General features: G+C 42.9%; 1 protein-coding gene across 1 annotated transcript; it reads left to right on the top strand.

Moving 5' to 3' along the window:
* Window positions 1-2253: 2253 nt before the first annotated feature.
* Window positions 2254-13087, top strand: LOC116709249 (uncharacterized). Its single transcript, XM_032547667.1, has 14 exons — window positions 2254-2397; window positions 2589-2633; window positions 4127-4291; window positions 4383-4483; window positions 5542-5675; window positions 6277-6397; window positions 6507-6645; window positions 6736-6840; window positions 6934-7023; window positions 8248-8393; window positions 9196-9288; window positions 9389-10049; window positions 11423-11535; window positions 12137-13087. The coding sequence occupies exons 1-14, from the start codon at window positions 2254-2256 to the stop codon at window positions 12234-12236; spliced, it is 2157 nt and encodes a 718-aa protein (XP_032403558.1). The 3' UTR covers window positions 12237-13087.
* The last annotated feature ends 108 nt before the right edge of the window (window positions 13088-13195 follow it).

The raw sequence follows: 13195 nt of genomic DNA, 5'->3' as shown, positions 1-13195 counted from the left end.
CTGTGAACAACCAGCCTACATTTTTATATTTATCGTCCAGTAGAAATGTAAAAAAAAAAAAAATAATAATAAAAAAGAGGAACATCCTGTACGATGCCAACTATTAAAACAGAGTGGGATTGTTGTGAATATTTTTACTTTAAAAGCACTCTGCGTCCACAATATAACATTTTTTTCATATTTGTGTTCGCAACTATAGAATTATGTTTTGTCACATTTTACATCAATCGTAAGAAATATGAACTCCTTGCAAAAGTATTCACATCCCTTTAATTAATGTGACATAAAGTCAGCAGGGGTTCCAGCCTATAGCTGTGAAGTAAAGGGAAAAACATGCGTGTACTTGTATTGAGCCTCTTTACTCTGGTGCCCCCTAGTCCAGGGGTGGGCGAACTGCGGCCCCCGGGCCACATCCGGCCCGTTGGTCTTTTTAATCTGGCCCGCAGAAGATTGGTGCAGAATTGCTCAAATCAAATCATATCATAATCACGACTCATTAATTTGGTCTAGTGCTGTAATGCCTGGCGCTCCACCAGGGGGCGCTGTAGGCGCCGTGATACATGACTTGATTTTGTGGAGCTGCTGCCGTGGACTCTGCAACAACGAGTGGGCCAAAGAGAAGGAAAGTTGACAGTGAGTGTCGAGTGTTCAATAAGGAATGGACAACTAAATACTTTCCCGCTGAAGTCCGGTCAAAAGCTGTATGCCTTATCTGTCAAGAAACGGTCGCTGTTTTTAAAGAATACAACATCAGCCGCCACTTTTCCACCAAGCTTGATAATTATGCTAACAACCAGTCAACGCACTGGCCGTCTACCGCGCTGAGATTTGGCAGCTGGTTTGCAGGCTCGGCAGATGGTAATGGAAGGATTTTAGATCAAATTAAATTCATTTTATGGAGTGGTCCAGTCAAAGCCCAGACCTAATTTCAATAATAACCCTACATCCTTTTACTTTCACATCACAAATATTCTCTACGTTGTGTTTTCCTACATGTGAACTCCCCCCAAAAGGCATTTAAGTTTGTAATTGTAAAGTAAGAACATGTGGAAAAGAGCAACAGAAATAAAACTTTTGCAAAGCATCGTATTGTCTGACAAATGGTTTCCAGACCCATCAGGGGTCTGCAACCTGTGGCCCCGGAGCCACAAGTGGCTCTTTGGACCCTTCCTGTGGCTCTTAATAACTTTGGCTATAAAAAAAAAAAGATAGCTGATATTTTTTATTTTATATTTAATAATAAATGTAGCTTTTTAGCATCTCTGAGCTCCAAACGACGAAAATGTACAAAGTCGAAGATTTTTTTTCAAGTTGTTCCTAGAAAATGACTGAAATTAGTCTAAAATATTCTCAGGGTTTTTTTTGTGTGAATTATTATAATTTTTTCTTTAATCTATCTTCAACATAGATTTCCTCATTAGGTTGGAATCTATGTGCTTTTTTAAAATTTCATTATTTTCTGTCCTACCAAAGGAAAGAAAAGATGCATCCCCTTTTTGCAAAATTGTATCTTTGCCTTTATTTTAAATCCCAAATAAAATGGTGGTTCTTTAAAACTGTACAAGTTCTCTGTATCTCCTATATCTATCTAAAATTCTCAGTCAAAACGCCGTGCAACATTCTGCGGCTCTAAACCAGTTTCATTCGGCTGGCCCGACAGTAAAAGTGGCTCTGCAGGTTGTAAAGGTTGCAGATCCTCATAGAATAATTTCTTATTATGAATATTATAGAAAACAACAGACGTCTTCCAGCCCTCTGATTTGCAGTGTGCTCTGCATCCTTCCTCTGAGGCGGCCACAAGCTCTGCCTCCTCTCAGGAGGAGACCTGCTGTGGACGCGGAGCGGCACCAAGAGCAGCACCAGCCTCCCGAACGCTGCAACACGACACAAAGCAGCCGCGGGAAACGGGCGGAAGCAGAACGGCTGAAGACCCCGGGACCGAACGCACGTTCTTCTAACTGGATGGGTTGAAACGGAAGAACATCAAGCCAGGCGAGTGTATTCCAACTCTTTCTGCAACGCAAGTTATCTTTATTTGAAGTTTTAGTTAAGAATAGCTGGACAGTTGTGTGTCGTTTACATTATAACGAGGGTTTTCCAAAGTTTGGAGTGATGTCACAGCCCATAATATATGATTACTGACATATAGGATTTGATCAACCGGAAACATCACCACGCTTTCTGCCGGGTTCTGCTCCGACGCCTGTTTGAGCGACAAAGGTGTTTGGCTTTTTTGCGATCAAATTGAATTCGATGGATCTCTCCGGGTTCTGCCCGCCCTTCTGTTTGCAGATTTATAAGGAGGGATCTTGGCTCCCGCAGCAGCAGCTCGGCTCTTTTGGCTCGCTCGCCGCTTCCCTAGCAGAGGGTCTGCTGGCAGGAGCGACATCTGAACAGGTAACACAAACACAAGAACACGAGGAGCAAAAAAAAAAGACCAAAAAAATTCCACCTTTTTTGAAGTAGAAGCCGTTTTAGGCAGGCTTTCATCCTCGAAGCCGTCAGGCGGGCTGCACGGTTTGTGCTGCACGGTTTGTGCTGCGTGTTTGCAAACAGGCGTTTTTGTGTCTCTCTCTCTCTCTGCAAAGGTCATGAAGCCTCAAGCGGCAGAGCTCGTCTCTGAAATCTCAAAGGTAAATTTCCCGTCGTCAGCCGAGCTCGGTGTATTTAAAGAGACGCTAAATCCTTCCATCGATGCGTTTTACTGGTGGCAGCAGATAAAACCTCTCCAGCGTGAAAAGATCGTTGGATTGTAGCTTCATTTTATAAGTGAACGGCCACAAAACTCAACGTATTTTATTGAATAGGGAAGTCATTGATTTATAATTGTTAAGGGAAGGAAATGAAATATGTCTTTCGATGTTTTTCTCTAAAAATATATGTTTTTTTTTATAAAGTCAGTTCTTGTCTTTGGGAGCACATCCCAACCCAATTCACACACGTGGGCTGTAACTCTTAGTCATATTGGGCGGTTTCATAGTCGGATTTAGTTTGAACTTTGACTAGGTCGTCCAGACATCAATGCACTTTAATCTTAAGACATTTCATTGTGGTTCTGTCTGTTTGTTTCCTCTTCCTGGTCCAGTTCAGCGGCTCTTTTGGACATTCCACGTCGACTTTGAGCTTTGACTGGAAACGAAAAGGACCCAGTTAATGTTTTTAAACACAACGCAATATTTCCGCAAAGAATGACACTAAAAAGTTTTAGATCCGTTTTTCTTCGTCATTAGGTTGGAATAGTAATTTATTTTTTTTTTTAAAATATTCATCCATTTTATGTTTGCTTATCCTGATTTTAAACCCTCAATAAAAAAAATGAAACACTGGTTGTTAAAAAAATGACAAGAATTAACTTAAAGAAGGCAGTTGTCTGAAAAAGTTGTCTTTTTTTGTCACGTTATTAAAAGAAAAAAAAAAGTCATGTGGTGGTTCCTACTGCAACCAACCATCATGTCTCAACATGGAGATGCCGTGTTTATACTGATGTGGTAGTTTGTTTTGTTGCTTTTTTTTTTTTTTTTACTTTGGTGTGATGTAAAAAAAAAAAAAAAGCATAGTGGTCACTACAGTGGACAGCTTTCTAAAAGCCATTTTCTTGTGCTTCTTGTGGATTTTTATGTTATAAATGCACACAGACCACTGCAGTGGACACTAATGCCTCATAAAATATACCATCAACTACTGGCCATCAGCTGCAAAGGCAAGACATTATTTTTGTTAAGTCCAATATGGCCGACAGACAAAAAAACATGCCAACCGACCCGGTTCCTCCTTCTACTGTAGACGACTCTTGCAGGTAAAAAAAAATACTGCGACATCAGATAACCCCTAAAGAACAATACTACTGATGCATTTTTCAAATAACTTTGTATTTGGAGAAAATTACAATTGATCACCTAAAAAAATAAAAAAATTTTCTACCTTTTTTTATGCCTTAAGAAAATCAAAAAAATAATTGGAAAGAAAATCCTGACACATAGGATAATATGCATGAATTCATAATTCATGCATGAAAGGGTCAAAACCTTATAAGACACATTGAAAGTTTATGGTTGTAACAGGAGCCGTTTCAGAAAAGATCAAGCCACTGTAGCGTCATGCCGTTGTTCACTGTGTGCCTCCGTAGTTGCAGTGCATGGTCACAGAGCTGAAGACGGGCTTCGCCAGCGCCCTGCTGGAGCTCGGTCAGATCCAGCATGGAGACTCGCACCTGAGGGAGGAGATGGAGGAGAACAGGAGGAGCTGTCAGAAAAAAGCTTTCCGCTTGGAGGCGCTGGTCGAGTCGCTGAGGGTGAGGCGGGACGTAGCCGTCCGTCCAGCGCACGGCAACAGGGATCAACGTTTGACTGTGACCGGGCTTTTTTTCCCCCCCCCTCCCACAGGAGGAACTTGGAGTGCTGAGGAGTCAAATTGTGCAGCTGTACGGCAACAGGCCCGGGCCTGAGCCAGACGGAAAGGGCCTCACGTCCAAACCAAGAGAAAGGTACGACAGATAAAAAAAACCAGAAATGTTTCCTCTGGCTTAGAAGGACGGAAATCCAAACAGGCATTTTGAGCAGAATTCTGATTTTAAGGTTGTGGCTCCTTACGTCTGTCAAGATAACAAATTTTGCTGGGCGATAAATTGTTCCAGACGTTATCGCGATAAACGATGATATTGTTGTTGTGAGACGATTTTTAAGTAATATAATGGTAATGGCATAATAATAATTATGCAAAAACACATTCTCAAACATCAACAAACTTTTTTTTTTCTTCTCGGAAGAGTTTTTGCGGCGCTAGTGACTCGTATGTTTTGCGACAGTAGGCAGACAGGAAAGAGGGGAAGACATGCGGCAAAGGTCGCCGGGAGTCGAACCCGCGACATCCGCGTCGAGGATTAAGGCCTCCAAACGTTTGGCGTTCTAACCCAATAACGGCCCAATAAACTTTAAATTGTAATGAACATTTAGCACTGGAACTGGGAGACATTTTAAATCTCCAAAATAAATGAATAAAACAACAGAAACAACAAATAAAACGAGTTACTCAGTAATCCTCAATTATCCTCCAGAAAGACTTTTGTCATCTAGTTTTTGGCAGAAAGAGAAAAAATGATAACTTATGCCAAGGGAAGTTACTGAGTTTGTTTTAATTTATCATGCGATCAATTGATTTATTGATTATTGTGAATGGCCTAATCATATATCTGTCATATATTATGCATTGTATTGTATATTACATTATTATAAGTATTATATGTGTACACACACATATGCAATGTGTGTCCCTAAGGCTATCACTACCAATTGCCATTTAATGTTGTGTTTATTTCATTTATTATTTATTTACTTATTCTTGATTTTTGCTGCGTGCCATCTCATCTCATCTCATCTCATCTCATCTCATCTCGTCGGACCACAGAGAAGGATTTAAAATTTTTAAATGCTTTCAGGTTGGATAAATGCGGCGGGCAGCAAAACGTGTGATATTTTTAATCCCTGAAAAATACGTCAGACCAGCTGAGAAATCTCTCTCCATCTGTCTCCTGTCGCCTTCCAGCGATCCAGCAGAGCCAGCCGGTGACCAGGGGGTTTGCGAGTGTTGTGCTCCTCCACCGGCCTGCCTGTCCCGGGAGAAGCTGCTCCTTCATTGCTTCCTTCAGGGCCTGAAGGCCGGGCTGAGCGAAGGGACAGGTCAGCCCCGAGGTTCTGCAATGTTCCGGCCCATTAAGACAATTGTTTTTGGATTTAAAAAGCTTTCCGAATGGGATTCAACCAGAGCCGGGACACATTTGGATTCAGCCCTGAGCAGGATTTTATTTGGGGTCCCATCTTAGCAAATTTCTAAAGAAAGGGGAAAAAAATACAAATCAAAAATAGAGACTTCATGCTTATTCATTCATTAGCTTGTTTTCAACATACATTTACTGTAAATTAGACTACAAAGGTTTTTCTTGGTAAAGTTGCATTCAATTTGTTAGTTTTTTATAGTTTAGTTGTTATTATTATTTTTTCCTTACACTTTCAAATTGAGGTCCATAAAAGGTAAACTACACAGTTTTCTTTTCAAGTTGTAGTTTATGTGTGAGAAACCAAGCGTTCTTGAGCGCCCTCTGCTGGCCTAACAGCTTTAAGCAGCCATTCCTGGTTGTGGGCGCCTCCGAGTTTCACATACGGCCTCTGTGCAGACTGGGAGTTCAGCGTCCAAAGTGAATCATCTGAACCATGAATAATGAAAATGAAATATTCCAACACCAGGAAACCTGAGGACAGACTTCCATTTCTTGTTGTGCAGATGCTCGACATCAGGTGGCCATGCAGCTCCTGCACTCCGAGTGGGAATACGTGTCGACCCTGAACCAGCTGTACGACAAGTACAAAACGCCGCTAGCTCACCAGACAGCCGTAGAGCCGCAGTGAGTGTCGCCTCGGTTAGAGCTGTGTTAAAGCCGGAGAGAAAGCCGCCGCTTTGTGTGACTGAGATCATGAAGAGTCAGAGAGGTTTCCCTCTGTCGTATGACCCAGTCAGACGTATGTGAGGTGCGTGGAGCAGCTCCTGCAGCGACACGTGCTCTTCAGGAACACCCTGCAGGAGAGGTTATCTGCCGAACACTGGAAGTCTCTGGTCGGCGACATCCTGGTGCAGCTCATCGGCCAAAACGACGTGAGATCTTCCCTCTTTTTAAGTCACTTCCAGACATTTCGGTCCGTCATCGCGGGCGGCAGGCTGCTGACTTTGACTTTGGTTGTCCAGACAGCTTTTTCAGATATGTATCTCGGATACACGACGACCTTGGCGTCGTTCCTCTCCCTCGAGTTCAACCGGCTGAATCAGGAAGGTAAAAGCCTCCGAACACAGGTAGGTAACAGGTGACAACGTGCTGACCGTACACCAGTACGACATACTGGGAGGACATGGTCGCCAATGGCAACTTTCTGGTTGTTCCCACAGAGCGGCCAGATGGAGAGAGACGAAATAAAACTGCTGTCTTTGCTGTTGGCTCCTGTTGCTAGGATTCACAGCTACCTGAGTCACATTCAGGTGAGTTAGTGAGAGTCCAAATGTGATAGATCAACACAACATTGTGCTGAAAGGGAAATTAAATATCGCTGTGACTCATATTCATTCAAGACCGTCCAAAGAGTTATTGTAGATGTGGGCATCTCCTGTAGCGGTCTGTATTACAACAAATTTGAAAAACAAAGCCTCTGACTGAAGGTGCTCTGCTTTTCTATGAAAATATTACAATGCAAATTCAGAGACGTGTGGCATGCAATTCTGTTCGGCCCCCATGAGTCAATACATTGTGGAATAGCTGAGAGAAAAGTATCCCCCACACCATGACGCTGCCACCACCGTGTTTTACTTTTGAGAGGGGGGCTTGAGGTTTGGATTGATGTCCAATTTTAATTTAGCTAGTGTTTTGCAAACAGGCTACCAGGTTCAGTTCTGGTCTGATATGAGGAGAGCCGTCCGCAGTATCGTCTGTAAAGTGACTTCATCTGACTTTCTTTAAAAAGTGCGTTTCTTAGTGGCAAGACTAGTACAGGATGTTTGTGCCTCCTTAGAGAGTCTTAAAAAGCCTTAAAGTGATGTAGCGAAGTGTTAAGGCCTTAAAAAAGCCAAATTCATTTTAAAAACCGTAAGTTAGCCTTAAATACGCTAATCACAAGTCTCAAATTTTGCTCTGGCAGGACTATTTAATCTCTTATGTAGTTTTGTTGATTGTGGCAGTAATTTGAGGCTTGTGCAGACATCTTCAGTGTCTTGAGGCGGCGGGAACTAGCTGCTAACAAACCTCTGCTAGCTATTTAGCAGGCTTTTTTGCACCTCTCATAGGTAAGTGTATTATCATTTGGTTGGACAATATTTGTTTTTGCCACTGCCTCACTTTTGTTCCCAGCCAACGTGAGTCAGCATGATCTCTCAATCTTCCCTCATATTTACAGGTTTTTCGGTCTTAAATTTCCTTCAGGCCGACATTGAAAAGGTCTTAAAAAGTCTTACGTTTGGCTCGCTGAAACCAACAGACCCCCTGTATGATCTGCACTCGACAGATCCTATTCATGGATTTCACTGGATTTTATAAAAGAAACAAAAGAGTAAAATCAAAGTCAGCCCCAGAATTCAGAATACGGGAGTTTGTGGTTGTAATATGAACACGGAAAGGATTTTTGCAAGCTAATGTACTTACAGCGATGCGTAAAATGTCAACTGTTTTACAACTGGCTTAACTTGCAATATTTCCTTGTATTCCCGTTGAAGAACCTGCTGCAGTGGACCGGTAAGGAGCATCCCGACTGCAGCCTGTTGTTGGGGTCTGAGAGAGCTCTGAGGAGCGTCTTGTCCCGCTGTCACGTGATCTTGGAGGAGGATGTTCGATGGGAGGAAGACGAGGAAGCCGGGCAAAGGTGAGGAAGTACAACCGGAGAGTGATTTGCAGGACAGAAGATATCCAACGTTTTTGCGCAGTTCTGTTGAAACGTTTATATTGTCTTTATTTGGGGCTTTTGCTGATGTTTTTGGGCCATTTTTTCTGCGGTGGAATGATGATGCGCCATACAACAAAACTTGGTGCTTCAGCCTGAATTTAGTGTGGAGTTATTTTGAATCCTCCAACATTTAACTTCCAACTGTGAGACCAAGTGGCTCAGATGTTAAGCTACCTCCACTGTGGACGGAAACACTTCCAGTCCATGACAGACTGGAGCTTTGGTGATTCCAGGATTGATCTTGAGCCTCTTGACCGATTCCCTTTCATATTAAGTTGGGTCAGATGGTTGAAACAGGGAGCTACAGCTGGACATTGAGTCCAAATGCACTTTAAAACTGGATTTGGAGATGACAAATCAAACTTCTCCAGTGGTTTTGACGTCATTTCATTTGTAACAGTATGAATTACAAACCAAGGCTAGGTTCGTGGCAGGAATCCAACTAATTTCAGTTCATTCTACCAATTTTGCCTGGATGAATTCTGCATATTTAATCAAATACTATTCATTCTGTAAGTTTGACCCCATGTGAATTAGAGAAAGTTTCAACTTTAGCACCAGATTCTCGTTTTTACAGTGTCTGCAGCCCATTTTCATTGTGTTTCTCACATTTAGTATGCAACAGTCATGTTTTTCACTCATTAGATTTCACTTTTGAACTTAAATCTTTAAACGTTAGTTATGATTTGATGCTGAGAGATTCGTCCCCTGACGTGAACAGCGCCCCCTGTGATGCTGCCGCCGCTGCGTCCTCTGGAAGCTGCTGCACGAGGAGCCAGCAGATGAGAGCGGAGTCCAGCTCTGCTGCTCAGAGGTATGTAGACCTCGGCGATGTTGCAGCAGCTCGGAGATCTGGACGATTCAAATTGGCGTCCAAAAGTGGGATTTCCCTGCTGAAGGTCTTTTTGTCTCAGAGACGTCCAGCCGGCTGCTCCCCTCACCAACGGGGTGGGTGGTGGTCACTCCATGCGCCTGGAGTGCTGGTCCTGCAGCCCGGTGAGGAGGAAGGGCTTCCTGCGAGACCGGGCCGCCCTGAGGCAGCCAGTCTGCCACTGCGGTCACGCGTGCTGCTCTCTGCTCGCTCCGGACGCCGCAGGATGGGGAGAAAACAGCGACTCGGGTCAGGGCACCTTCAGCCAGCCCACGGTGAAATCCACCAACGACCCGGAGACGACGCGTGCAAACAGCGAGACGGACGACACCTCCGCCTTTGACTACTCTTCTGTCACCTCCTGCAGCCCGGACGGCACCCTGCGGAGGGAGGCGATGGACACCAACAGCGGGGAGGACGACGAAGACGAGGAGGACAGCCAGGTGCCCGTGCTGCTGAAGCCCTCATTCAGCCAGGAGTATCCGGCGCCGGAAACCAGAGGCAGAACTGTGTGTGTGAGGTGGCAGATTCCCAGATTCACCCCTCACCCTCCTCTTAGGAGCCCCGCAGGGCCGTATGTGGACGGACCGACACCTTGCCTCATCAGCTCCTTTGGGAAGAGATTGGTCAGCCTGAGGAAAGGGTCGCCTCCTCCACATCTGAAAAGTGCCTTCAGGCCCATCTGGGACGATCCATCCAAGCAGGTACTTCAGCATTTTGCTTGTTTGGATCCAACTTCTGCGTTGGTAAAGGACCTTTAGCTGTAGAATGTTTTCATTTTCATATCTTGTCGCTGATCCTCAATTAAGAGTTCTGGACTTGGTCATCCTAAGATATGAGTATGCTTTGATCAAAATCATTCCACTTTTGGCTCTGTTGTGTGTGTCTAACACATAAAATTTCAAGAAATAACACCAATGCTTATGGTTATAACGTGACAAAATTCAGAGAATTCTCTGTATATGACTATTTTTGCACTTTATCTATAAAAAGTCCCACAGCTGGGAATAAAAGGCGGCCATTGAAGTGGATTTTAACTATGCAAAAACTTTGTAGCTCAACCCTGATCCTCAGGATCCACCATCTTTCACATTTGAGATGTTTCCCTGCTTCTCCACATGTAATGAAATTGCATGGTCTCTAAAAGGACCTCTGCTGAACTTTACGCCAAGCTGATTGAATCGTGTCACTTAGGTGTGTTAGAGCAGGTGCATTTCAAAAACTTGATGGACAGCGAGTACCGAGGACTGGGAATACTTTAAGGAACATCCTGGGACGGGGAAAACATGCATGTTAGCTTATTTGGTCTTTCTAAATTGGACTTCGGTATGTGTGTGTGTATGTGTGTGTGTGAACCAGGTTCTTATATCCTTGTGGGGACCTATGTCTGTCTACAATGTGGGATTGTGGGGACATTTTTTTGGTCTCCAGGAGGGAAAACGCTGTTTTTGAGTTAGAGGTTAGGTTTAGGGTTAAGGTGTGAATCGACTTTTGGTCAGAGTGAGGTATGTGATGGTTAGGTTGTAGAAAATAAATAGAAGTCAATGTAAAGCCCCCACAAGATACATAAACATGACTGTGTGTGTGTTTGTGTAATGTGTGGTCTTGTTTTTGATACCGTGTAAGGACCATTTTCCTAACAAATACTAGGTAGTGAGGAGCGACTGCTGTTAAAATGCCGTTTTTGGGTGAGTTAAGTTTTAAGGCTAAGGTTTGAATTGAGTTGAGGTTTTTAGCGCAAGGGTTCAAATAAATTATAAATGACCAGAAGTCAATGCAATATTCGTGAAAATAGAATGACAAATGTGTGTGTGCACGGTACACACCCCTTTAAACGCCCCACGATGCAAGAAGAAGAAATGGAAATTGTGTTGAGTTTGGCTCCCCCGTGTGGCCAGAAGATATAACCGCCAACAAAATCAGATTAGCTTTCAAGAATCGATGCATTTATAAAACAGTTTAAAAAAAATCTCAACACTTATTTTTGTGTTCTAGATCAGATCAAAGCATATTGACGTAATGTGCCCTCTGATGCTCTTCCTCTGTTCCTTTAAATGTGAACGACCGACTGGATCAGGCCGATTCCGCCCCAGAGAGGGACAACAGACCTGCTGGGTTCGTTCCAGCTCCAGCTTCAGCTTCAGCGAGGAACAACTTCCAAGCTTTCGCTCCCAGCAGGGAAAACCTGAGGTGGGTGACCTCAGTAGTAAACAATGCATTGGCTTCACATGGAAGTTGAACTGCTCATCACGGCCTTTTGTCTTATAGATAAACAATAAAATTACTGATCGTATTTGAACTTTTATTTCATAATGCAAAGGTGTGTGCACATGTTTTTAATGTCGAATCTCTCTAACAAGCAAGATTTATAAATAATTTATGCTAATATATTAACATTAAAATAAATTGTAGATTGACAACATGCGCCGCGCTGCTGCTTCTGGCATCATAACTCATAACTACATCTCGTTGCTTGTACTTGTGACAGTGCAATGACAATAAAGTTGAATTCTATTCTAGTCTATTCTATTCTGGATGGATAGTTTTTCTGTTTCTCCAGTTAAAATGGTCAGTTTTTATTAAAAAAATTAAAAGAAATGTCTCAGTTGGTTTTCTGGATCTGACCATATTTTTAAACACTTCACACCTTGCATGTATGGATGAGGTCACAACAATCATTTGGTTTTATGTTATATTGTTTGTTGTATCATTCCGTCCAGGAAGAGAAACACTTCAAATTTACGATGATGAGAGTGAAGCTAAACCAACCTTTGTGTCTTTCCGTCCTCAGGCCTGCGCCTGCTCAGCAGCGAGGGACCTATGGACCAGCCTTGGACGGGGGGGGACTGTGGGACAGTGAGGACAGCGAGGGACCCTGCAGCACAGTTTGACTTTTTAACCAAAAAAAACCTTGAAAAGCAAAACATCTAGATGCTCTTCATTTGAATAAATCCATTTGAGATGTTTTGTGTGCAACAAAAATTGCTGGTCTGCCTCTGTGGTTGAATGGATCCCCAGGGTCACAAAGATTCCCAAATTATTGAGCTTGGAAGGGATTTTCTGAAGTCCAATATTTGCTAAAATGGCCCATGCTTTATAGCTGAGACTGCATAAGTCAGAATAAAATAAAGTCACTTATCCAATAACTATAAATTAAGAGAAATAACCAGCCACTCTGGAGGAGCTGCAGAGAGCCGCAGCTGAACGGTGAACTCAACCTTTACGGAAGAGCTGGAAGAAAAAAGCAGCTTATTAAACAGGAAATCACAGGAAGTTCAGTTTGCCATGTGTACATATATAGACGACGGCAAGACAAAACTGAACATATGATCTCCCTGGTGAAACATGGTGTTGGCAGCATCATGGTCTGGAGATTTGTTTTGGTGGCACCTTATCTGAAGGCGTGTGCATAACACTGACATGACATAACACCTGTTATGAACATGGAGTCCTTATGAATGTTTACGACTGTTGTAATTCGGCAAATAATCACATTATTAATGCAAAGTTGACCATTTTAATGCAAATTTTAATAGAACGTTGCATTAAAAGTGTCATTTACCGAATTTACTTCATGACAACATTCATGAAGACTTATTCATGTTTACGACAGTCTCACGTCGGTCTTATGCACACACCTTCAAATAGTGTTACAGATTTTTGTTTTCCCAGCAGTGATGGGGATGACTGGAGGATGGATGAAAATAAATACAAAGGAGATCTGGAAGGAAATCTGCCCAGACTTGATGACTGGTCTTTTCTTTCCATTTCTCTGCACTACTTTGCTTTGGCCTACAAATAGGAAACAAGAAAACCTGACAAAATGTCAATAACTTCATAGTTCCAGTTC

The sequence above is a fragment of the Xiphophorus hellerii genome, chromosome 19 (genome assembly GCF_003331165.1).
Source record: "Xiphophorus hellerii strain 12219 chromosome 19, Xiphophorus_hellerii-4.1, whole genome shotgun sequence".
Taxonomy (NCBI): Eukaryota; Metazoa; Chordata; class Actinopteri; order Cyprinodontiformes; family Poeciliidae; genus Xiphophorus; species Xiphophorus hellerii.
This window is presented reverse-complemented; position numbering and strand designations above follow the sequence as displayed.

Bases quoted from the DNA above. Each gene is read 5' to 3' on its own strand.
- LOC116709249 (XM_032547667.1), top strand. From the start codon at position 2,254: ATGGATCTCTCCGGGTTCTGCCCGCCCTTCTGTTTGCAGATTTATAAG. The intron at 4,484-5,541 runs GTACGACAGATA...GTCGCCTTCCAG, and splicing joins ACGTCCAAACCAAGAGAAAG to CGATCCAGCAGAGCCAGCCG. The intron at 7,024-8,247 runs GTGAGTTAGTGA...TTCCCGTTGAAG, and splicing joins GCTACCTGAGTCACATTCAG to AACCTGCTGCAGTGGACCGG.